Consider the following 23,261-nt stretch of genomic DNA (forward strand, 5'->3'; position numbering starts at 1 on the left):
TTCATATTTTGAAGTACACATTATTATTTTTTTCTTATTAAATTGAATATCTGTGAATGAAAAAATAAATTATTTGTGTTCCCTATCTCACCAATTGATTTGAAAAATTCATGGAAATAATTTTCAAATATTTCTAATGTTAGAATGGTGTCATCAGAATAAAGTTAAAAATAGATTAAATGAATCTACATAATGGCTTCACGATCAATAGTATACAGTCTAGTTATAAAAAAAAGTTGTTCAGCCATTCTATTTATTAATATAGTTTTCTTTGAGGGATATAGCCCAGGAAATGATTGATTGAGAATCCAAGTTTTCATCTTTGGGCGCTTCCTTCGTAGACCGCTAGTTTTAATTCTACACATGATGTCTTCGATCACGTGTTTACTATGTTTTTATTATCGAATAAAAGACTAAATCAAGAATGTTAACTTTTCAGTTAACTATTCATAGAAGGAATAAATTATAACGTGGTACAATGTATTCGTATGTACCGAAAGTAGTAATAAACCAAATTAAAGCTGGATGTTTGGATAACATTACTTCCATACAATACTAAAATATTTATAAAATTCTTATTTCAAAATGAAATTCATGAAAGTTTCTCTGACGCAGATAGCAAATATTTTGACAAGACACGAAATTTCACAATCCTCGCATTCGAGCGACAATGTTCAAATCACGATCAATTACTTAATCAATAAGGGTTACTCTCTACCTCATTTAGCACATCGTTCTGTTGCTATTTTCATCACCTTTTTTTCTCTAATTTGCTTGTTGTTTGTGAGAGAATTCGCAAACTCGCGACACAATTTCTTCTCAAACACTCACGAAAAGTGGATATATTTTTTAGCTTACTTTTTAGCTTACTTCTTAGAAGAAAATGAACTTTTTTTGCACAAATAATTAATCTCTCACCGTAGATCACGGCTGGTGATCTTCAGCACCTGTTACTAAGCTGTGAGATCTGGGTTGTATGATTTGCTATGAATCTAAAAATTTTACTGAGTAATTCAATGAAATATTTTCTGTTCATTGGATTTGCGGTTGATGTAATACATTTCTAAGAATTTTTCTTCAATATGTAAATTTCTTTCAATATATTTTCTTTCAGAATTCATGTATGACACGTTTCGGTTTTTCAAGTTTTGCATCGCTTTTGTATTGAGCAAATCGTGATTAAAAATTTTAAAATATCATACCTACAAATTTTGCGTCGTATAATGCAATATAACATATGATTCCAACAACAGATTAACCATATCCTTTAGATAGCCAACTCGAGTTCCCGATTTAGCGGCATCTCTTGTTTCATTAGCAGTACTAAACTTACATGGAAGCAACAGTTACTTTTCTGCTTTTGGCGGTATACTTCAAAATCCAATTTCAACGATTATGATCGATTTAGTTCATGAAACTTTATTGAATTTTTCCGAAAATAACTTGACTAAAGTTGTCCTTTAAAATGATTCATCCTCTCATTTTTAGGAAGACTGGAGCTTCAGAAGTAAAACGAAAATAATGAGTAAAACGACACTTTCTAATTACATTACAAAAATACAAAATAAACATATAGATGAATGCATAAACAAAATATTGCGTTAGCATAGCCATGACAATAACCGTCGAATTGGTCTAAAATGGATATCTGAAGCACTGAATATTTCATACGATCGCGTTCATCATATAGTTCACGTCAATTTGGACATGAGAAAAATTTATGCAAAATGAATCCCCAAATGTTTGAAAGTTGACCGAAAGCGTGCAAGGGTGAAGCATCGCGTTCGATCGAAACACAGCAACAATCGATGGAATGGCGACACACTGGTTCTCCAAGACATTAGAAGTTTCGTGTTCAAAAATCTGCTGGAAAAGTTCTTGATTCAGTTTTTTGGGATTACAATGGAGTAATTATGATTGATTTTTTAGATAAGGGAAGAACGATAACTGGAGATTACTATTCGACATTACTGACCACTCTAAGGGAAAAAAATTGAGAGAAAAGACGCGGAGAGCTATCTAAAGGTGTTTTGTTTTTGCAGGACAACGCCCCTCCACATAAATCTCAAGCTAGGTCTAGAAACTATCCTTTTTGTATTGGTGAAGTTCATCATAATAATACTCACATCAACGATAATACGTCTACTTGCAGTATTGCAAATCAATCTATATATAAATCTAGCACTAGGTTTAGGAAAATGATTGGATTTGGAGTTGAGGTATCTTTCTGAACCAGTAAATTTCACGTACCGTTCAAGAATTTTTTGTTCTCATTGGTTCGCATTGGATTTGTGTCTGATTGTTTCCTTTCCTACTGTGATTGAAAATGTTCATTGTTTTTATTGAGATCATCGGGAATTGCTTCTGTTCCATCTGCAGGAACTGCACTGATTATGTCATCTACGTAAGCATAAGACGAGGTGTTTTTGACAAAATCTACGTTCTTGAAATTGATAACTATTCAATCTACATGAATTTCGACGTGAATCTCATTTGATGTTATACTACTCTTCACTCAGTCTACAACAATGTTTGTGTAAAGCGATACAACATCCAAACTGATAATTAAATAATCGATCGATCGGTACCTGATCATTTTGAATAAACTGTGCACAAGAATTCTTGAGAAGAAAGTATGATAGTTTATCAATAATAAATTATACCAAACATAAAGTTTGGCCCTTCTAAAATTGATATGTCGCTCATATTAAGGATTATATCCAAATCCGAACCAGATACGCTTGAGAACAGTAGACGTAGACACAAGCAACAGTAAAATCATATCAATACCAAGTCTTCACTTAGATAATACACAGAATGATATATTCAGATATCCTCGAAAGGACAAATTTTTGATCAGTTTGAGATGCCAACGACCATCTACCTTTCCACTATTATAACATGAGTATCAAATTTACTGACTCCAGAATGAATAAATCTCAGCCTGTTCTTGTACATCCCATTCTCTATGCACAGGACGGAATGCCATGTCCCATTGTTGCACCAAATAGTTATTGTACTATGGCCAAGTACCGATGAGTCGTGAATTACTACCTCTAAACTGTGAGTTTAATTTTTAGTATTTTTTTTAGTTTCAAGTATTTGCTGCACAAGAAGATTGGTGAAACGTGGCTTCAAAACTAAATATTAATTTGATTTGTGGGTTGAAGACTCAAAATAAAATTGCGTGAGAGTTTTGTTTTAAAATGCCAATGTTTCTATCCTTTATTTGATCTTTATCAATGCTAAAAATATATGATACATTATAATTTTAACGTTGAGGAAGTTTAAACAAGATGAAGATCAAATAAAGGATCGAAAAAACTCTTAGATAGTCCTCGACCCGCAACACAATTCGAAATTTCATACTAGGAAGGACAACAATATCAAGAACGATTTATTTGATAAACAACATACGCAAAATTTCTAAAGCTTGCATGAATGTAAGAGATAACAAAACACTATATTGATTGTTTTATTTTTTTGTAATCAATAATTGTTTATTTAATGTTTCCAATAATACTCTTGGAAGTTTAGAATTGCTCGATTTTCATCACTAGACAGTAAACAGAAAGTAAATAAACAAATGTGGTTTTGATATTGAAATTTAACAATACGATCTCATTTCCAAAAAATAAAAAAGACTGATCTCGAATATACAAAATGATGGAAAACTTTTGAATCTATGTACGTATAAATACATAATTAGAAAACAAACCGTATCGAATCACTGAAAGGAAACCAAACATGTCAAACAATATAATTTCGTTTGATGTATTGTGTTAGGTCTACTTCGATCTGTTGCGTATTGAACTAGGGGAAGAGTTATATAGATGTTTGAGCTCAAGTAGTTTGTATCCTATATAGTTCGATGTGATCCCTTTAACAAACAATGCTGTATTTGGATGATAATCTATTAAACTTTTGGAAATATTGTTCAGATTGTGCGTATAGGAAAAACTCATATCGATGAGAGCTTTTCAGTGTTTGAATTGAATTTGTTTGAGAGGATTATTCGTTTTATAAATTGGATAATTCTCCTTTCCGCAGTAAATAATCACAACTTCAATTATCATTCATGAAAATATTAGTAAATTTCGCTTTTCTACGATGCTTATATGTTTAATCAATTTCCGTAATAAACTGTGGCTTTTAAAAATGTGTATTCATATAAATAAGACGAGGTCAATGTCCGATTGAAGTAGTATTAATAAACTAATTCAGAAGAAAACGATGGTTTTAAAATAACAAACTAATTTTTCTCTTCTAATTCAATAAGAATCCTTTCTTTTGTGATTCAATTGGCAGCTTTTTGTTCTATCAAGAATTTATTATACAGTTACCATTTTCTTGATGTCTAACAAGTTAATGCGGCATTCGAATAACAGAAATAAATTTAAACAAAATTCGATGAATGAATAATATGAGGATATAAATATATTTTGACTATTCCTTTAAAAAAATAATCAATTGATACGCCAATAAAACATAAATAATTATAACTAATATCAAATCAATATATCGCATATACATTGCAATATAAAATAAAAGTTAATGCATTAGAAATTTGAAAGAACATTTAAAGGATGACAATACAGATCGCATGATGTTTTAGGATAATATTTATGTTTTTCAACCATTAACTAATTAATTTCAGCGCTTAAACACCAACTCTTTTCATGATATAATTGATAAACAAAAAATTATGGTACTATAATCTTGAAAAATGTCGATTTTTTCTTCGATAAACTGTTATTTTCAACCGCAAATAACTCAAAAAATACCAGTCTTACGAAGAAAATGTAAAGAACATTTTTTCTCAGAATTACTTTTTCCACTGATTTCTGCAGGCAGAATGTGTAATCCACCCCTAAGGTTTTAGCTAACGGTGGCAAGATACATAAAATAATCCTTGTACTGTTCCCTAATTTTTGTGGAAATTTCAACTAAATCCAGGCAGGACGAAGAAATTGCCAGCTAAAATGCTATAATTTTTCATTTTATTTTGCATAGTTTTTAATAGCATATCAAATAGGCTACTTTCCCCATTCTAAGAACCAACCTATTCTAAAAATGGATATTGATGTATTTAGGAACACATCCCAGAGGATTTTTTCTCTTCAATCTATCATAGATTGCCAGCCTTAGTTTCTCGATATATTGTTCGAATTTTTTATTCAAATTAGAGGGAAGGACTCTTATCGTGGATGTGACTGAACATAGTGGTTATACGAGTGATTAACCGTTATGAGTTCAAGAAATTTTCACCTTTTCCAAAAATAAAAACAGAAAAATTTTCTCTGGTATTTCTTTATCACGTTTATAAAAAAGGATACGAATTTTAACGAGAGTATAATCAAAACTAGTTTATAACGGTCAATATCTCACGAAAAATAGTGTGATTAATATTATGGTGAGAAATATGTTCGGCAAACTAAGAGGTTTTACGAAGAGAAAAACTGTCAAGTATGCCGTCAGTCATAATCAAGGAATGAATATAAATAATGTTGATGAATGTATCGAAAAATTGATTTTTAGATCAATTTAAAAGTTTAGTATAAAGAGGGTGTGAACACATACCGGGTCTTTTCCTTACTGTCCATTGTATAGTGAGTAATAGTAAGGGATAGAATGTGAAATTTGTCGCCGAATTGGTTTTCACAAAAAAAATTTTATTGGTGAAAGAATTTATTATATTATTTTTAGGTAGGTCAAATGAATGAGTTTCAGTTTATCACGAGTCTCAAAATGCGCATCAGGCACCATAATTATGAGTGTTTCTGTGGTGGCGTGAAGAGTATGTTTTTATTTCAGTCAAAGCTGTACTTTGATTTTCTCTTGTTCCAGAGATGGCATTTCACACTCAGCCCGTCGTCTACCAGATTCCATACAGAGGAAGCTACTACAAAATTTAACCGATTTACTGGGAAAAACCTTCAAATCACAATTTGTGTTCCCAGCCCTTGGTCATGACGACCCATTCGGTAAGGAGGAGTTAACAAAAATGTGGTCCAGGTGGTTGCCAACTGATTCATTGAAAACATTTCAATCAGGTGGGTATTATTTCTATATCATATTTTCATTGTTTCATTGTTTAAAGTGATGAACTATGAATAATCTTCTACATGAAGATATATTGAATTGAACAATAATGGGAAGTTCCAATATTAACTCAAAAAATATTGCTGAATTCGTCATGATAAATAGGAAAGTTTCAGTTGATATCAATATCATTACACTTGCTCATCACCAAATCCCACATGCATTTTATTATTTATTGATACGCAAAAGATATAAACGAATAAAAAAACATTTCTGGTTAAACTAACAAAATTTTTGATAATTTCATTTTTTGCAAATCGAAGAAACAAGCAATAGTTTCTCGTTATAGTGTTATAGAAGAGTACAATGCACTAGCTGTTTGAATGTTGCAGCAAGAGCTCGTTTTTTAATATATAATAATATCATTTAAAATTAAATTTAAAATCAAAAATCCATCAATTATTCTGTATCATTAAATTTATGGTGATTATAGAGCATTTGTACAAGTAATTAATTTTCTATCCAAACTCAAATGTCAGGTAATAAGTATGCAGATACATATAACTTGTGTTCTAAGTAAAAATAATCACTCTGCTGCGTTTCGATTTTATAGTCCAAAGAAAGTTGATCTCCTTTAGTAGAAAAAAGGAATAAATTGAAATGGATCCAGAACATACGGATATATTGTGAGTCAAATGTAAAAGGTTTGTTATTAAGTCTCAAAAGTATGTATTTGTGTGAATTTATCCATTGTTTCGTTATAAATTTGGTAAGAAATTGAAATTGGGAATTAGAATCGTGTTTTGTAATTGCGGATTTACTCAAAAACGTAGCAAAAAACTGTAATTTATGAAACTGTAATTTATGAAACTGTAATTTATGAAATTGAAAAATTTATGAAACTGAATGCCGTAATACTTTTCGGAATAAAACTCTAGTAAAATATATATTATTATTAATAGTATTTTTCTGAAAATTTCACGATAAAAGTAAGTATTCTCATAGAGTGGCATCCAAGAAAAACGACTAATGTATCACCAGTATTTAAACTATAATTCCAGAAGGCAAATATTTCCTTTTCGTTGTACATTCAAGTAAGGCATTGGAAATATTGACTCCCTTAACAAAATATTAGTTAACAATGTATTTGCCAGTAAAATTTTTAGGCTTTACCAATATAATACGATTAATATCAAACTTTGAACCAGGAAACTTAGAACTAATGATAGATCATTGTCATGGGATATTGGAGTTTCATGGAAATAGAAAATTCCCATATATAATTAAACTCATAGAGTAATTTTGAAAAGTGATGGAGGCAATAATTTAGTGCACATTTAATTTGATACTCTTTTCTCATTGGGTATAGGCTTCCATTTTTTTAATCAATCCTCAAATAATTGTTTTTTGATTTTCTGATATACTATATCAATTGCCTGTTTGATTAGAGTTTGTACACTTGAAATTGCGGGAATACTGTTATTAGTATATGTCTCAAAAATGTGCGAGAACATTGATATCTTTGATATCACCATAGGTTTCCAACTGTTTCGTCTATAGTTAAGAATGAAAGTGATACTCGACCCAATAAAACCAAATGAATCAAATGGTTCAATGGTGTGCGAGTGTTTAAGAGTGCAATTGTTTATTTGGAAAGCAATTGAAGTACCTTCTTTAGGGACTATGTGGAGCTTAGAAAACATCATACGTTTTTGGTTGAAATCGGCTTACTGGATTCCAGTGAATAATCATTTTTGAAGCTTAAGTTTGTGGACCGCCTCCTGAGGGCTATCTTGGATGTTTGAGAATATGTTCCCGCAAATTCACCTGTTGAGTGTTGTGGTTGGGAGCAATATGTTCTGGCATAGTCAAGTGGCCAAATTAGCTGAGACAGCTTGCCAAAAAGTAGTGCAGTCTTTAAAATAAAAAAACTATATACTCCGAAACAGCTTCTAATTGTCTACACGGCCCATATTTGTAATATTGCTCGCACATTTGGAGCTCGGCTTCAGAGCATATGCTGAGGATGCTCGATTCGATACAGAAGCGAGCAATTAGACTTATAGGCTATCAAGAGTTGATCAGAAACTTGGACAGCTTAGAACATGAAATAAAGATAGCCGATTTGACTCTGTTTTACCGATACTATCGCGGAAGCTTCTCTTCTGAGCTGTCTAGCATCATTTCACTTAGAGCAGTATTTGCAAGACCTACTCGACAGGCAGTCGTGGTTCATGAACATCAAGTTCGCATGTGAAATCATGTACCAAAACCTCTTTAGGGTTTAACCTCTTATGCTTGCTTTTTATAGTTGCAAAAAATTGTTTTCGGCGCAGGTAGAAGTAAAGTTTGAACGTGTTCTAATGTATTGTTAACCAGCTTTCAACCCCACTCTGTAGGGTCTAGCTGATAATCAAGCTACACTTGAACTTTTTAATATGCCTGAAAAATATGTGATGAAACTCACCATTTTGCTGAAAATCGTGTAAAACTTTTTTTACCTCTGACCTTGAATAAAATTTTTTCCAAACATGGAAATTTCATTTTCAGTTATATTTCTAACAGTTTTGAAGATTTTCAGCTTGGTGGGAATTTATGTAGCTTCACTATTGTTTTTCTAGTCTAATTTCACCGGACTAATTGTTTCTCATTCAATATTTATTCACATTAAGGGTTTCGAGATAGTTTCGATTTAATTAGTGGAAAAGTATGGTGTGGTTTTATCGAGAAAAATAGCAATAAACTAAAATAACAGATCCAATCCACCCAAACCAGCGGTATGAAAACAAATTATATTGACAACAGATCCAAAGTTTTTCAAAAGTATCCAAAACTAATTAAAGAAGTCATTTGTTACGTGATTTACCGAGTAACAAAACTTTGTAACAGGTTACGAAGGAGACGGCATCTAGTTTGTAATGTGTTTCCGAAACATTGTAAGTATTCAATTTTTTTCGGTATTTTAATACTTGGAAAAGTTTGGAAACCACTCTATCTATTCAAGGGCTTCACGAAAATCCTTAAAAAGTTTATTTATTAAAAAGTGCTACCAATAATGGAGTGTTCTGACGGGCTTCAGGTTCTTTTGTTTTCAAGATAAGCTTATTAAGCTTGTTTGTTCGTTTAATAAAGCCATTCTTTTTGGCAGAACGGCTAGATATCAAATTTCAATCAAATTTCATCCGGTACACTTTTGCTCTTTCCTAAATTGTTAAATTTAATCAGAGAAATAGTCTTTATGAAGACAAAAATCAATTATCTCATATTGGATCGCCTTATATCAATTTAGGTCTGAAAGTTGCATTTTTGGAACTATTTTTGTGAATCGTCAATGGATTGATAAGGCTTGAAGATACTTCTAGATAAACGAGTAGTGATGAAAACATTCAACCAATAGATGTTGAACATTTGGTCATTATTATTGCTAGAATTCGCCCTAACCGATTCAAATCACTGTTATATAACCTTTTTCTTAGGTGACAATAAATTACTATTTACTAGTACCATTGCTTGATTTAGTTCTATAAGAATGTGAATTAAGTTGTAAATACCAACATTATAGTGTGTTTGCACATTATTGTAGACAAGTGTTCATTTGGAAGCGTAGTACTATATCCTCCAGAAGTACCAGATCCAATCTGTAGATTAAATCTTAACTACTACTTATTATGCATATTTATACAACTATAAGTGAGTCTGCGAGGCGCTAAACTGTTTAATATGGAGAAATAGAAGCATTTATTTTCCAATAACTAAAAACTCCTATAATTTCGAATGGTGTTAAGGGTTGAGGACTCAAAATAAAACTGTCCAAGAGTTTTTTTAAAATGCCAACATTTCGATCTTTTATTTTCAGTCCTCAAAATTCTTCGCTGCGCACAACGGCCAATACGTCGAAAATATATATGTATGTAGGTAACGAAATCATCGAAGTCGAATTTTGAGTACTTCAAAACATTGGGTTTATTTGAAATTTCGCATAATTATTGAGGGAAAGCGAATAGCTGTAGAAATCAATGGAAATAAGACAAAAATAATAACATTTGGAGAGCAATGTCGAGGGGAAAAGGAGAGTATGAATTTATGGAAGTAGAAAAGTTCAAGTACCTCGGCGTTACGATCGATAATAGAGGAGGCGGGAATACTTAGATTGACGAAAAAATAATTAATACAAATAGAAAGTGAATTATTCACAAAAAAACGATTATTAGACCACTAATGATTTACTTAACAAGAAATGATGAAAAAAATTGAGAAGAATGGAAAAAAGATAATCAGAACAATAATAAGACCAAAGAAAATTAACACAGGGGAATAAAGGATGAGAACGAACCGAGAAATAACTAACGAACTTAGAAAATGTTATAAAGAAAATCAAAGCTCAGCTGGGGCATATATTGAGAACAATATCTGTTATATGCAATAATACGCAATGACATCCTGGTAGTGAAAAAAGACTCAGCAGGCCTGCGACAATATGGTTAGAAGAGGTGTAAGACGATTAAAGCAGATTAGGAGTTGTAAACTGGCAAAAAAGACAAGAAATAAAAATTTGTGGGGATAAATAAGTGAAAAGGTGTGGACGTAGATCATTGGGACTGATTTACCCAAACAAGAGGATATAGAGGGTATGTTAGCGACGCAACCCCATTAGGGGTGTTAAGTCTTATTAAATTTATTGAGGACCGATAATTACCATACAATACTTTCATGATCTTGATCAGGTTCACTAGGTTCAGTGGTTTTTCTTATCTGATTCATGTTAACTACCAGAGAACGTGATTCGACACGGTATTTCTAGAAAGTGAACTAAGGAATCACATATTTTATCAAAAATGTACCCTCTCCTGGGATAAGTTACCCACTTCAAATAAAAATAACTTACAGTTTAGAAACTGAAAGCAAACCCTATAAGAAGTTATAGAAAAAATAATACTGATTTACACAGTTTTATACCACAGCTGAAAATTATAAATTATGGTTTATTCAGATTATAGTTAGCTAGAAAGAATAAGAGGAATTTTTGTCACGTTTAGTTCTGGAAATACTTTATTGCTCATAAATTTTTTTGAAATTGATGAAAAGATTAAAAATGACAAATTTTGTCGAGCAAAGTTCTTTGGCTCAGTTTGTCTTTTATTACAAACAAACAGTAATTGCCTAAAAAATTTATTTCCATCCCAAAGTCCTTAGAACGCTCTTTAAAAATCATGTTATCTTGATAAAAAAGCTTTTATTCTTCATCACTTGTTTTTTTTTAATCTACCAACAATATTCATTCTGTCCGGAATGTATTCGTTTCAAATAGTTCGTATTTTTCTTACATAATGATACTCTTGGGTCTTGCTGTCCATAAACAAGGAAAACAAGAATCTTTGGTAAATTCACACATTAATTCATAGCTCCCTTCACAATTTACTACGTGTCCAATTAATATAGATGGATTATTATTTTCATTGTGCGAATTTGCAATTGCAATTGTGCAATTTGAGATTTTTATTACCCTTAAATTTTGAAAAATCCCAAGTAGACCTCACTTCTCCTCATGTAAAATATAAATAAGTATAGATTCAATGTCAATACATCTTAAATTGTCATCTTCTATTTCATTTCGACTGGAGTCACCGATACAAATTGGATATGGATGATAACTAATTTTGTGTTCTGCATTTCACTGTCTTCGTAACATCAAAGTATCAGTCATATTTTTCTGATGTCTTCCACTGACCATTAAAATAAAATCTACGATGGCTCTTCTCTGAAAATATAAACAAATACTTATAACAAAAATAGTTAGAAGTTTTTTGAAATTTATACTCAACATTCAAAATGAAAAATATTAGAATCAATTCAACATGTGGGGTAGTAAAAACACTTATTTCATAGAGAAGAAAATATAGCGTGATTAGATATTCCAACACTTTGTAACATTACTATTTTTCTAGAATGTGAAAGCAACGATGTTACTGATTGTTAGTTTATAGCTTCGTTATAAAAATCGATGTAAAAAGGTATATCTTTTTTGTGTATAACCAGAAAATAGCCCGGTTTGACTAAAAAATATAGTTAATCTCCGAGACTACTATTTACAAGGATTTCACCTTCCATGCCGCTAGAGAAAAGGAAATGCAATACAAGAGATTGTCCCAAATCGAGAAGAGAAGTCGTTCCGCCGTCCTCATCGAAGCGAAAAATCAACCTGGGAATACCGTTGTAAGTAAAGTCCCAACCAGAATCCGCGAAGCTCCAAAAAATTGGTAGATAGGAAACAAGGTTTAATAGTTGGAAGAGCAAAAGGCATTTCTCGAGGAACCAGCAACTGGACAGACAGGCAGTATACAGCGAAGACAAAATCCAGAGTTGAATAATCTGAGTTTTACTAAATATTTTGAAGGGTTTCTGCTCAAGTTTGTCTGAACTCAAGCTTGGAGAAACCCAGATAAACCAATTTAGCTTATTAAATTGGAAGAAGTGAGTCAATATGAGTGCTGGCAGCAAACAACGAATACCACACCGGACGATTAAGGCTAGAAGCCGAGGTTAGTCGGTGTTTATCATATTCATGGCATTGCTGTTCTCAACCATTGAGTTTCAGATTTATTAGGTTAAGGAAACTGCCTTTGAGGAAGCTGAGTATTTCTATCTTAGTGGTGGTAGTCTCAGGACTTCAGCGAACCGAGTAGGGAAAGAATTTGATAAATTGTTATAAGCATACATATGACGCTCACGCAATAATTTGCTTACTCGAAATTTGAGGGGCGCAGCCCTTATTGAGGAGTTTCAATAATTTGAAAGCTTAGGTTTTACGCGGCATTCCACTCCTCTTTTTCCACGGAGCCTCTTTCACTTGGTGCACTGCTTTGCAATACATTGTGCTCACTTGGTGGTTTTTAAGTGGACCTGTAAATTTTACGCTTTTGGTATCGTTGCTTTTCCCAGCTATATTTAGTTACTTTGATTCGTTTTTATGTATAGGTTGATTTTATTTATAATTTTCAATGAAAGGAATTGTGTTCAAACGTTTCTTCGCTTTCTCATACGACTCCATACCTTAAGAAGCTTGGTAAGGAACACCAGCAGCAAATATCTAGGTTACCAATCCAGTAGAGCAGGTAAAATCTATTCATCTAGCTTTAGCATATTCATCATCACCTTATTGATCCCTTGATTATTTTATTTTCTTCACTAACGCTGTCAGGAGCAAGTGGAGCATACCACTATGAAAAACTGGTGCCAGAGGCAACACAATAACTGAACTTTGGCGTCAAACAAACCCAAAGATGAAAGGGCGTTACAACTATTAAGTTAATCTTGCCTCGGGGTACATGAAAAAGTCAAGATTTCTAATCTATCGTAATGTTATGAATTACTAAAAAGCAAATAAAAAGCAATAGCAAAATTAAGCTAAAAACTAGATTTTTTCAACACTTCAAATGAGGGTAAATTCAAAGATATTTCAATGTAAACAAGTATGAGGTGCTTTGAGACAATTCGATAACTACTATACTCATATCAGAATGTATAAACATTGAATGTTTACATCAATTTCTAGTTTAGTTTTTCAAACTATTATTTATTCCTTGTACTAGAAACCTTGGGGCGATTGATATGAATCGTGCAATCTGTGCAGTATACAGAGAAAACAATGTGAGTGATTGAATGATTCCAAAGAGGTTTGAGGCGTTTAATAACATTGTGCACGTTGTGGGAATCAACGGCCGCCCTTATGTCATTACTGATGATTTGTTGGGAATCATTCACCAAAAGAACTAAGAGGGCGATTTCGATATTTTCTTAAAAGTTTCTGGTGAGTTTTTCGCGATATTGTGACGTAACTTTTATTAAACTATCGGAAATTCATGCTAGCTGTTAAAAATACTGACAACGGCGCATTAAACATGCCTCTGGGCAGTGCTTTCACTTTCCTCTTGTTATATAACAAAAGATTAATAGTTTTGAGACAGGATAGTGATAGGTGGTCTACGTTACATAAGAATCAAAACAACAGTATACGCAATGGCGACATTCGATATAGCTCAGAAAAGTTAAGTTTTGAGAAGCATTGTCTGTTAAAAAAATCATGTGTACTCTATTTTGAGACAGAAATGGTGTGTAGAGGTCCATATGCAGCTAATTGAACCCATGCATTTGCTTGAGAACAACTTGAACATCCGCTTGACTATCACATTTGATTTACTAAAACACTTGGTTGCTGATCTCTGACTATCGGCTTTGCTGAATGAATCGTGAAGACGGACAAAATTCAGAAGCTAATTGGACAACATAACAATTGCCTTGATATCGATGGAAATCATGATGAAAATATGTTGAAATGCAGACTCTCATGTGAAGAATATATGACAGGGGAATCACTGATTGTGCCCACTTATAAAAGAAATAAATTCAACATTGTTAACAAAGGGGTATGATATAATATGACTTGTTTTGATATCCCATTTCCGGGTCACTTCACAAATATACTGCTTTTATTTTATTTCTTGCTTACGTTAGGTACTGGCTACTTAATGATGTAAATAGAGAGAATTTCTACATTTCGATTCTGGCTAGGTAAAATATTGTGGTGACAATGTTGAGATCATGAATTAATTAGCAATTTCCATCAGATAACTTAATAACTAAACTAAGGTTACATGAAATTTTCCACTCTGATGTAAAATAGATAACTTACCATAATCTCACAGTTGACGTAATTTAAGGGATGGAATATCCATAATTGATCAAGTATTCATATTCTTTGATGTTATCTGGTCTTTTTAGTACAAAAATTCCTGAGAATATTCCATTTCACTTTGGATTATTTCTAATAATTGGAGAGAAAGACGACGACGGTGATAGAAGGCGAATAAAAGAAGATAAATATTATTTGAGGTCCTAATATTGGATATTTAATAGTATTAAAGAAGGTAGGAGCAGTGGAATTGATTTAAATGTTTCACTGAGATAAGTGTAATCCACAAATTGCAGAATTATTGGAATAACTTGATATCGGAGTTCCTATTGATACTTACTAAACACATTATATCTTTTCATCATGAATTCGTCTTTTTGTGATAGTAGGTTGTGAAAAATACAGTTTGTAAAATCAATCTACATCCTTCATATTAAACTATAGTAAATATGAGTGACCACACTTATATTCAATTTGTGTTAGTTTACCAGGAAATGCGCAAAATAGACAGTTAAACGTTCCTAGTTCAGGGGTTCCCAGCTTTTATGTACCTACGCTCCACTTTTAAGGACGTTGTTGCGTCCTCTGCTGTAGTAAGGGCAAAATCATCATATTTTTCAATCACAAACGGAATTATAATCCGTCCAAATCTGGACATGTCAAGGTCTTTATAGTAAAACGAAAATTGCTTCTATAGACTAGTCAAATGATTATTAATAAGAACTTCTCTTTCTTCTATTTCATCAGCAAAACAGGTAATTTAAAAGTGGGAAACATGTCAAAGAGTGTTTGAAAAATATCAAATAGAGACGCAAGGAATTTTGTATGCTAAAACAAGTTTGCCTTATTTCTATTATTACCAGTAAGAAAGCGAGATGTTTTCGTTCCAGCAAGAGTATAGATGCATATATTCGCGGCGAGGATTATGGAACACGTATATCTATGTTCCTAATTCATTTCTATGATACCTTTTCGACTTTTTTGGTTTCGAAAATGATATTTTGGAAACAGCTGCATGCCATTGCCCCTCACAGGTTAGAAACCACTGTCCTAATTAGAGAAAGGAAACTAGTACAAGACGGTATGGTTGTTAACAACATAATGTCACATGAATAACAGGGGTTTGTGTTGAAATTTTGAATACAATTCAATCGAAGTATGTAGATTATAATCAATAAATCAACTAAAAATTATGAATCGCAATCAACAATTTACATTTTGACGCAAAATTGCGAAAGACTTTCCAATCTATTAGTGTCAAATCGTGAAAGAATCTTTAGGGCTTGCAATCTTATTCTAGCCTCTGTGAAAGTATGGAGTTATGAGCTTCAAGCACCTCAGGTCATCATCTAGAAAAATAAGCATATCATATCAGTCAAGAGCGAAGTAACAGCACATACTAAACTGGATCACAAGAGGAACAACTACATAAAATTAATTCGTCAATATGATATGAATGGAATAGTGGATAATCGGATAGTAAAAATTATTAAAGAATGTTTACCAACGAAGGAAGTCATTCAGGAACATATGGAAGGAACGGTGTCAGGAATGGGGTTAAGTCGTTGCCGCCAAAAATTCCCCGTCATAAAAAAAGGAAAAATGTTTGGATTGTCACTAATATAGTTTAAAATACGTCTAGCAATATGGTGACTGTCAAATTATTTTAAATCACCCTAAGCGAAAGAGGACATTTCATAGCTGAAAAGTTCGATGATATCAAGTTTATCATTTTGTCTATATCTACAAATTTATCGTACCATATATGTTTGAAATGGAAACAGTAGCTACAGTAGATTCATAGATGAACCACATCCCATAGATTACCGAGTTCTTGTTTCAGCGCCATCTCTTGGTTCATTAGCAATACCAATCTTATAAAAAAGAACAGTTTCCTTTTTGCTTCTGGTGGCATACTTCAAATGCAAACATTTCGTCCAGTTCTTTCTCGAAACAAGTTAATGGAGTTGTCTCAACTAGATCGATCGTGATTCTTGCCCATAATAAAAGAAAAGGCAATAGCTTCGTACAAAAAACTAGAAGACAGAATTGAGTTCGCCGCTAGTGAATGCTGATTTGACTACCGGAACAACTATCATGACGTCCAGTTAGTTCCAATTTACGGAGAAAATTATCCCCTGATGCTGAGGCGGCCCAGAGGTTTTGTGAATTTTCAAGTAATTGTCGGACTATATGAGCTCTTACCTTGCCGAAACTATAACATTGACGAGACATGCTTAAACCATGAAATGTTTCCAAACAAAATACTCACTCAAAAAATAGGATAATCATTACTCTTTACAGCAACGCTTATGGAACACACTAGCTTTACCTGGTCATTATTGGTAGATCTAAAAAGTCTGGGATATTCCAAAACATAAATTAATCTCCCTTGCTGGTTTATCATCGTAATAAAAAATCTACTTATAAGGAATACTATCTTTTCAAATCTTAGTTTACTGACGAATTCGTTCCATAAGTTTTATTACTACTGAATAATGCACCGTTATATCCATCTGAGGAGAAATTAGTGGAAGGGAACATATGAAAGCTATCTTCTTGTCACGAAATGGCACAACTCTAACCAATAGATCAGGGAGTTTAGAATGGTTGAAGAGGCGGTAGCGCAGAAAGTACATCAGCTCAATATTAGAAAAGTCCGGAGAAGGTTGTAACATATTTGAATCAATAAAATCACTTAACATTAAAGTTGCTGATTCATGGGAGGAACTGAAAGCTTACACTTTGCAAACAGCTTTGGAAGTTATGACTAAAAGTGATAAGATCGTAGATGAGCAAAACAATGACACACAGGAAATCATCAAAGACCTACAAATTGTACAACCAATACCCTTGCTATTGAAGTTGAGGAGAGGATTGCTCAATATGACAATGACTGTTGATACAGTGAGGAGCTTAATGTCCTCTAGATTAATACCGCTGTTTTGGAAAATAATGGTGAAGAAACTGTCAACGAGGATTTGGATGGGGATACTGACAAACCCCCTACTCGGATTTAACCCACTGATAAACAAGAACGCGTTTGATATTGTCCTTTGGTACATTGATCAAAATTCAACCTCAACACCTATGGGCATTTTGTGGCTCGAGAAATGGAGGAATATTGTAGCTATGGATAGGATGTCATTAGCTAAACAAAAATCTATCACTAACTTTTTTTCTAAGAAACAAAGAATATCCACAAAACTGTGAAGGAATCAAACTGGATCATATACAAGCTTAGAAAAATGCGCCATTAGAAAGTTTCGTGATAAACCGTGAAGGGTTAATTGAAAACTTACTGCTAATTTGAATATTGAGATACTTCAGAGAGGAATTATCTGAAAATTACCAGTAGAAACTTATACTACTGATACTTAGTAAATTTGTTCACATTTGATATTTTCTTGTTGATTGATAGTATAAAATGAAATAAAATGAATGCGTTTGCATTCATAGGAATGTAATTATACGATGCAGAAAATATTCATTTGTTTGGACTTATTAACTATTTAGGTTTCACCATAACCAAAACTCCACATGATATTCAATGTATTTCATTCAGGTTGGGAATGAAATTAAGTTATCCTGTATTAAGCTCAAAAGATACATCCATTCAGAAACTCACATTGTTTTCGAAAGAAAAAGTATAAAACAACAATTGAATTTCTAGAATAAATTGGAAAAGTTGTACGACAGCTAATATAAAGTGACTAAGAATTTCGGGGATATTCAACGAATCCGGAGCGAATCGTTTTGTTATATACTGTGTTCCAATATATATCTCGAAAACTACATAATAAAAAGTTGGCAGTCATGGACGTTGGGTAGTATTTTCATTTCAATTTTTTTATATCAAAAACAAGGAGAGCTGAGAATGTGTGAACACCTCAACTACATTTGCTGCTCAAAAAGCATTATAGTGAATGTAATAAAGAGGTACAAACCACCATTTATGATAGACAAATTTAAATAGTTTTAGAAAAAAGTGTCTGAAACTCCATTGAAAACTCTATTTTTCACCTCAAATCAACGCTCAAAACTTACTTCGATTAGTCCATTTTTAAGTTTTAATAATTATACGGGGTATGAATTCGACTACCCCAACAACTTCTTTTGTCATAAATTATATACGGAAATGAAGAAGTGAAACAGTTATACTTTCACGGGTGTAACTTCAAACTTATATTTATTTTCGAGAAAAATCCATTAGAATTTTAAAGAAGAAAGGAAGTTGATTGAAACAATATTATGTTCTGTGCTAAATTCATCCAATCAAAGTTGTTAGAAGAGTAGGCTCAACAGTTTGAATACTTTAATTACAGGAATCCACAATTTTCTACTTGACTGCTTTCTTATTAGTTGTGATATTCCTTGTAGAATAAAAAATCCTACAATTTTCGAGAATAAAATTGTGAAAAGCCTTCTTCTTTTTTGAAAAGCTCTTGTTTTCTTGCGAAAATTTCTAAATTTAAATAGTATTATTAATACAATCTCACTAGTATTTGACGGATCGTTGAATTTTTTTACGAAATTGGATCTGTTAAATATAACAAATATATGGTAGTTTCCTTCCTCTACCTATTAATTCAACAAATGTATATTGACACTGCTTTGATGGACGTAAGTAACAGTTAATAAAAAGGTATCGATTTCCTTTGAAGATGGGTAGGTTGTGATAACTCGTGTCATATAAAACATGTTTCGTACTTACTTAAAAACCACCCAATACTCATTGAATTTTTCATTTTATCAACAACGCGGAGCTAACAATATCAAGTAACATTATTATTAAAAGTATAATTATGAGAATTATAATAAAAATTACGATCATGTTCGAAATGTAGAATATCAATGTTCTCCTTTATGAAAAGAGGAGGTTTAGCATAGAATATTCACAGCATATGTTTGAAGGAGCACGGTTTATGAAATCTCAAAAGTAGTTTTTTTAGCACAATTTATTGAAATAATGATAATTTGCTTTATACCTCTTCTTTGAATTTTCATAAAATGACAGACAAGAAATATTTGCTCATTTATCTCAATTTTTGATAATTAACAGTCAGGTCGACTTTGCAGATTAAATAACAATGCTTATGATCCTATAGAACCAATATAAGCTGTCCATAATGTGATGGTATAAAATTTAATTATTAAAAATACATTTTGCTGAGGAAGAAGTAAAAATTCATGTTGCGGTCTTCATTGTAACGTTTTACGCATTTATTTACACTCTTTCTGCTGGTTGAGGTGAATTAATAAACATTCTCTTACGTTCTTAATTTAGTCACAAACTATACAATACACTTAACTTCTAATAATTTACTTGAAATGATCACTCAAATAATTTTTGCGTTTATTTTTACTAATTCGTTCTTTTCACTACAACTATTTATTTAAAACTAACTGAAATGCATTTACGCAAAATATACTTTCTTAGAAATTATTTAGAACAAATACTGTAAATAAACCGCCCGCTATGATAAAAATTCTAACAGGAAACATCAAAGGCGCTTCTATTATTTATAAAAAATATGAAAGACGGGGCGTCGCCGAATTTTAAAATTCCATTGTAGCTGAACAGAGCCAGTCTAAGGACCCATTTTGTGAGCTTATCTAACATTATCAAAATATTACTTGATTAACCGATCACCTTCAACATGAATATCAATATAACTACAAAAATTCAAATGATAGATTTTACATATTTTTGAGAAATAACGACTAAAACAAAAGAAAAAACTTTGGTGCTTAAAACAGATTTTCATTTTGATATTTATGATGTAAGTGATTTATCGATCAATATAATTTTGTTTATGTCAAGTAATATTTTCATAGCAAGCACTAAATAGCATATATTCAGGTTTATTGTATTTTTTTTTTGATTTTCGATATAAATATGGGGATCGGAAAAAAACAATGAATGAGAAATATTTTGGGTGTTTGCTATTCTTGCCAGGTCGTGTGATGAAAAAGTGAAAAGATTCCAAATTTAAAACAACACTTACAATTGTTGCAGCACTTTTCATCTAAATTAATAATGATCAAGATCAATTTATTATTTATGCTAAATGAGGTTAATGAAAGATTGAAAATAAATCAAAATTTTAAGTAATCCACACTAAAAATTCATACTTATGTTACAATAAATTCTCATCCTATTTTTTATAGATAATTAATTTTTCTTCACACTTTTCCAAGTTCAGGACTGACAAAAAAGTAATAAATATTCTTATTTTTCGAGATTAATTAACACTTGTTAAGTGCTGTTTTGGCACGTTTATGCTATGTGGATTTGAAAAAAATATTATATTCAGTTATGTAGGAGTAATATAAACATATATTATAACGTTTGTTCATATATTTCTCTTTTTTACTTAGTTGGGTATTTTTGAAGAACCCTAGTTAATATTTTCAATATGCTCGATAAAATGATCAAAGTTCTCGGCTTGCACCTTTTTAATTCAAATCTTCAATTCCTACAAATCACAAAATATATGAATAAATTACAAAGATATTAAAATCCTTTTTTCAATGATTACTTCTCATTTGTGTGTGAATTGAAGTTTTCAAAGGCTGATCTATTCTTTAATCTTCTTTGTTGGTACATTACAATACCCTGCTCAACACTCTAAATCACAAATTTCGTTGTAAGAAACTTCATTGTAACATTTACAGCTTACCGAATTCTATTTTATCTCAAAGGCCCCCATTTCAGTTATTTCTATGTTATAATATAATGTTCTTCCACATCTTTTCATCTATAATTTCACTCAGTACATCTACCAACCTCATAAAAACAAAACGAATTAAGATATGTTTTTAGTTTGTATCTGTATCATCATCTCGAGAAGAGGTAGGTACTTATATTCCTTCAGTTTGTGTGTCCCAGAGAAAGGACCAATTTTAAAAGGATGACCAATTTGCACTTTGGAAATAAAATTATGAGAAACGAAAGTTTGATATATTTTCCAAATGCTTCACTTTCCACTGCAAAACATTTTTTCACTCTCCTGTCGAAGTATTTTTGCATTTACGGCACTTTCTGAATAAAGGTACTTGATATTGACAATTCACATTTCCCCCCTCACTGATAAGCTGGATTATTTGTTGTTTCCTTAGGGTTTGCTCGTCCAGATAAGAAAGTATATATTCACTGTTTTCTACTTTACAGTCCTGTATATAGACATTCAGCATAAAACTATGCTATCATGCATTTACAAATCAACTATAGACATATAGGTCAAGCTTAAATGAAGCCTTTAAGAAATAGGTTAACTCTGAGAACTAATTGTGGAGACTCAAAATAGAGTTTCCAGAAAATTTATTGTAGAATCCACTACAATAAGTAGAAAAACAAAAGTTAGTATCAGAGACAAAGAAAATCATGAACCATAAGCTTATCCTAGTACTATTTACGCAGATATATGCGGATGATTGTGATAGTAAAATAGTGGAATGGTTTTGTGAATTCATATTCCTTCCAGTAATTGTTATCCCCAAGGTTTTCGTTAAATGTAAATTTCAACAATCCATGTTACTGTTTTTCTAATAAGAACAATATAAGATGAAATTATAAGTTTTGTATTGACAAACCCGTATATATTCAATAATTAACTTGATATATTCGAAGATACTATTGCCACATTTAAAACTCACGGACTAAAAACTAAGTTGGAAATGATATACCTCTAACTAGATAGTCACCACATCATTTTTTTCTCAACCGTAGTTAAATAAGAAAATATCAGAAGGGGACAATAGAATAGCCTGTAAGAAACATGTGAATATACTGTTCACTAATCACTAAATTTTCAGTATTCTCTGAAATAGAAACTTTACTGCTATTATATGGAATATGGGAATATTAATCCCGTAATGAAAATCCATTCTCCCAATTTGAAAAGTTAATATAAAAGCCAAAAACTATAAAGCAACATTAGAATTATATATTTTTTATTTTGAGCCGTTTTATTTCAAAGAAGAATCAAACCAATAATTCATGATATTTTTTATAACACTAACGGCTTTCTGCTGAATTCCAACATTGATCACTAGGGTGAAACTAAGAAACAAAGTCTAACCTAACCGCCTAACCTATTTATTTAAAATAAATAATCACTATTTATGATAATTTTCTTCAGAGTGTCTTTTTATGGCGAACTTTTTCCTTGACATGTACAACGAACTAGAGATCTACATATCTTCTAAACCATAAATTTTATTCAGTGGAACAAAAAGTACCTTTTGGTTACAAAATCGATCCAAAAATTCATTAAGCTATCTTTAGATTATCTCTGTAAAAGTTACGGTTTGTTAACCATTAAGAATGAGCCGCCTTTGGCCTTTAGACATAAGTACTCATCCATTCCAAATTTATAATGTTCGAATCTATAATTTAGAAAATTTACTTGAACATAAGTTCTGATTTCGCAACTTCGAACGCCTATAACTCAGAAACGAGGGTCCTATGGGAAAGTTTTTCCTATGTCACATCATCTACCCCAAAGTGCATTAAGTTCTGGAACAC

At 31.8% G+C, this 23,261-nt stretch overlaps 1 protein-coding gene across 2 annotated transcripts in view; it reads left to right on the forward strand.

Moving 5' to 3' along the window:
• LOC130898014 (acid sphingomyelinase-like phosphodiesterase 3a) overlaps window positions 1-23,261 on the forward strand; it is a 328,758-nt gene that overhangs the window by 210,423 nt on the left and 95,074 nt on the right. For both annotated transcript variants that reach the window (XM_057807036.1, XM_057807037.1), the window contains exon 4: window positions 5,848-6,053. In XM_057807036.1, coding sequence (XP_057663019.1) covers window positions 5,848-6,053 — 206 coding nt within the window. The remainder of the gene's footprint in view (window positions 1-5,847; window positions 6,054-23,261) is intronic.

Source organism: Diorhabda carinulata, chromosome 9, assembly GCF_026250575.1.
Source record: "Diorhabda carinulata isolate Delta chromosome 9, icDioCari1.1, whole genome shotgun sequence".
In the NCBI taxonomy this organism is placed as follows: domain Eukaryota; kingdom Metazoa; phylum Arthropoda; class Insecta; order Coleoptera; family Chrysomelidae; genus Diorhabda; species Diorhabda carinulata.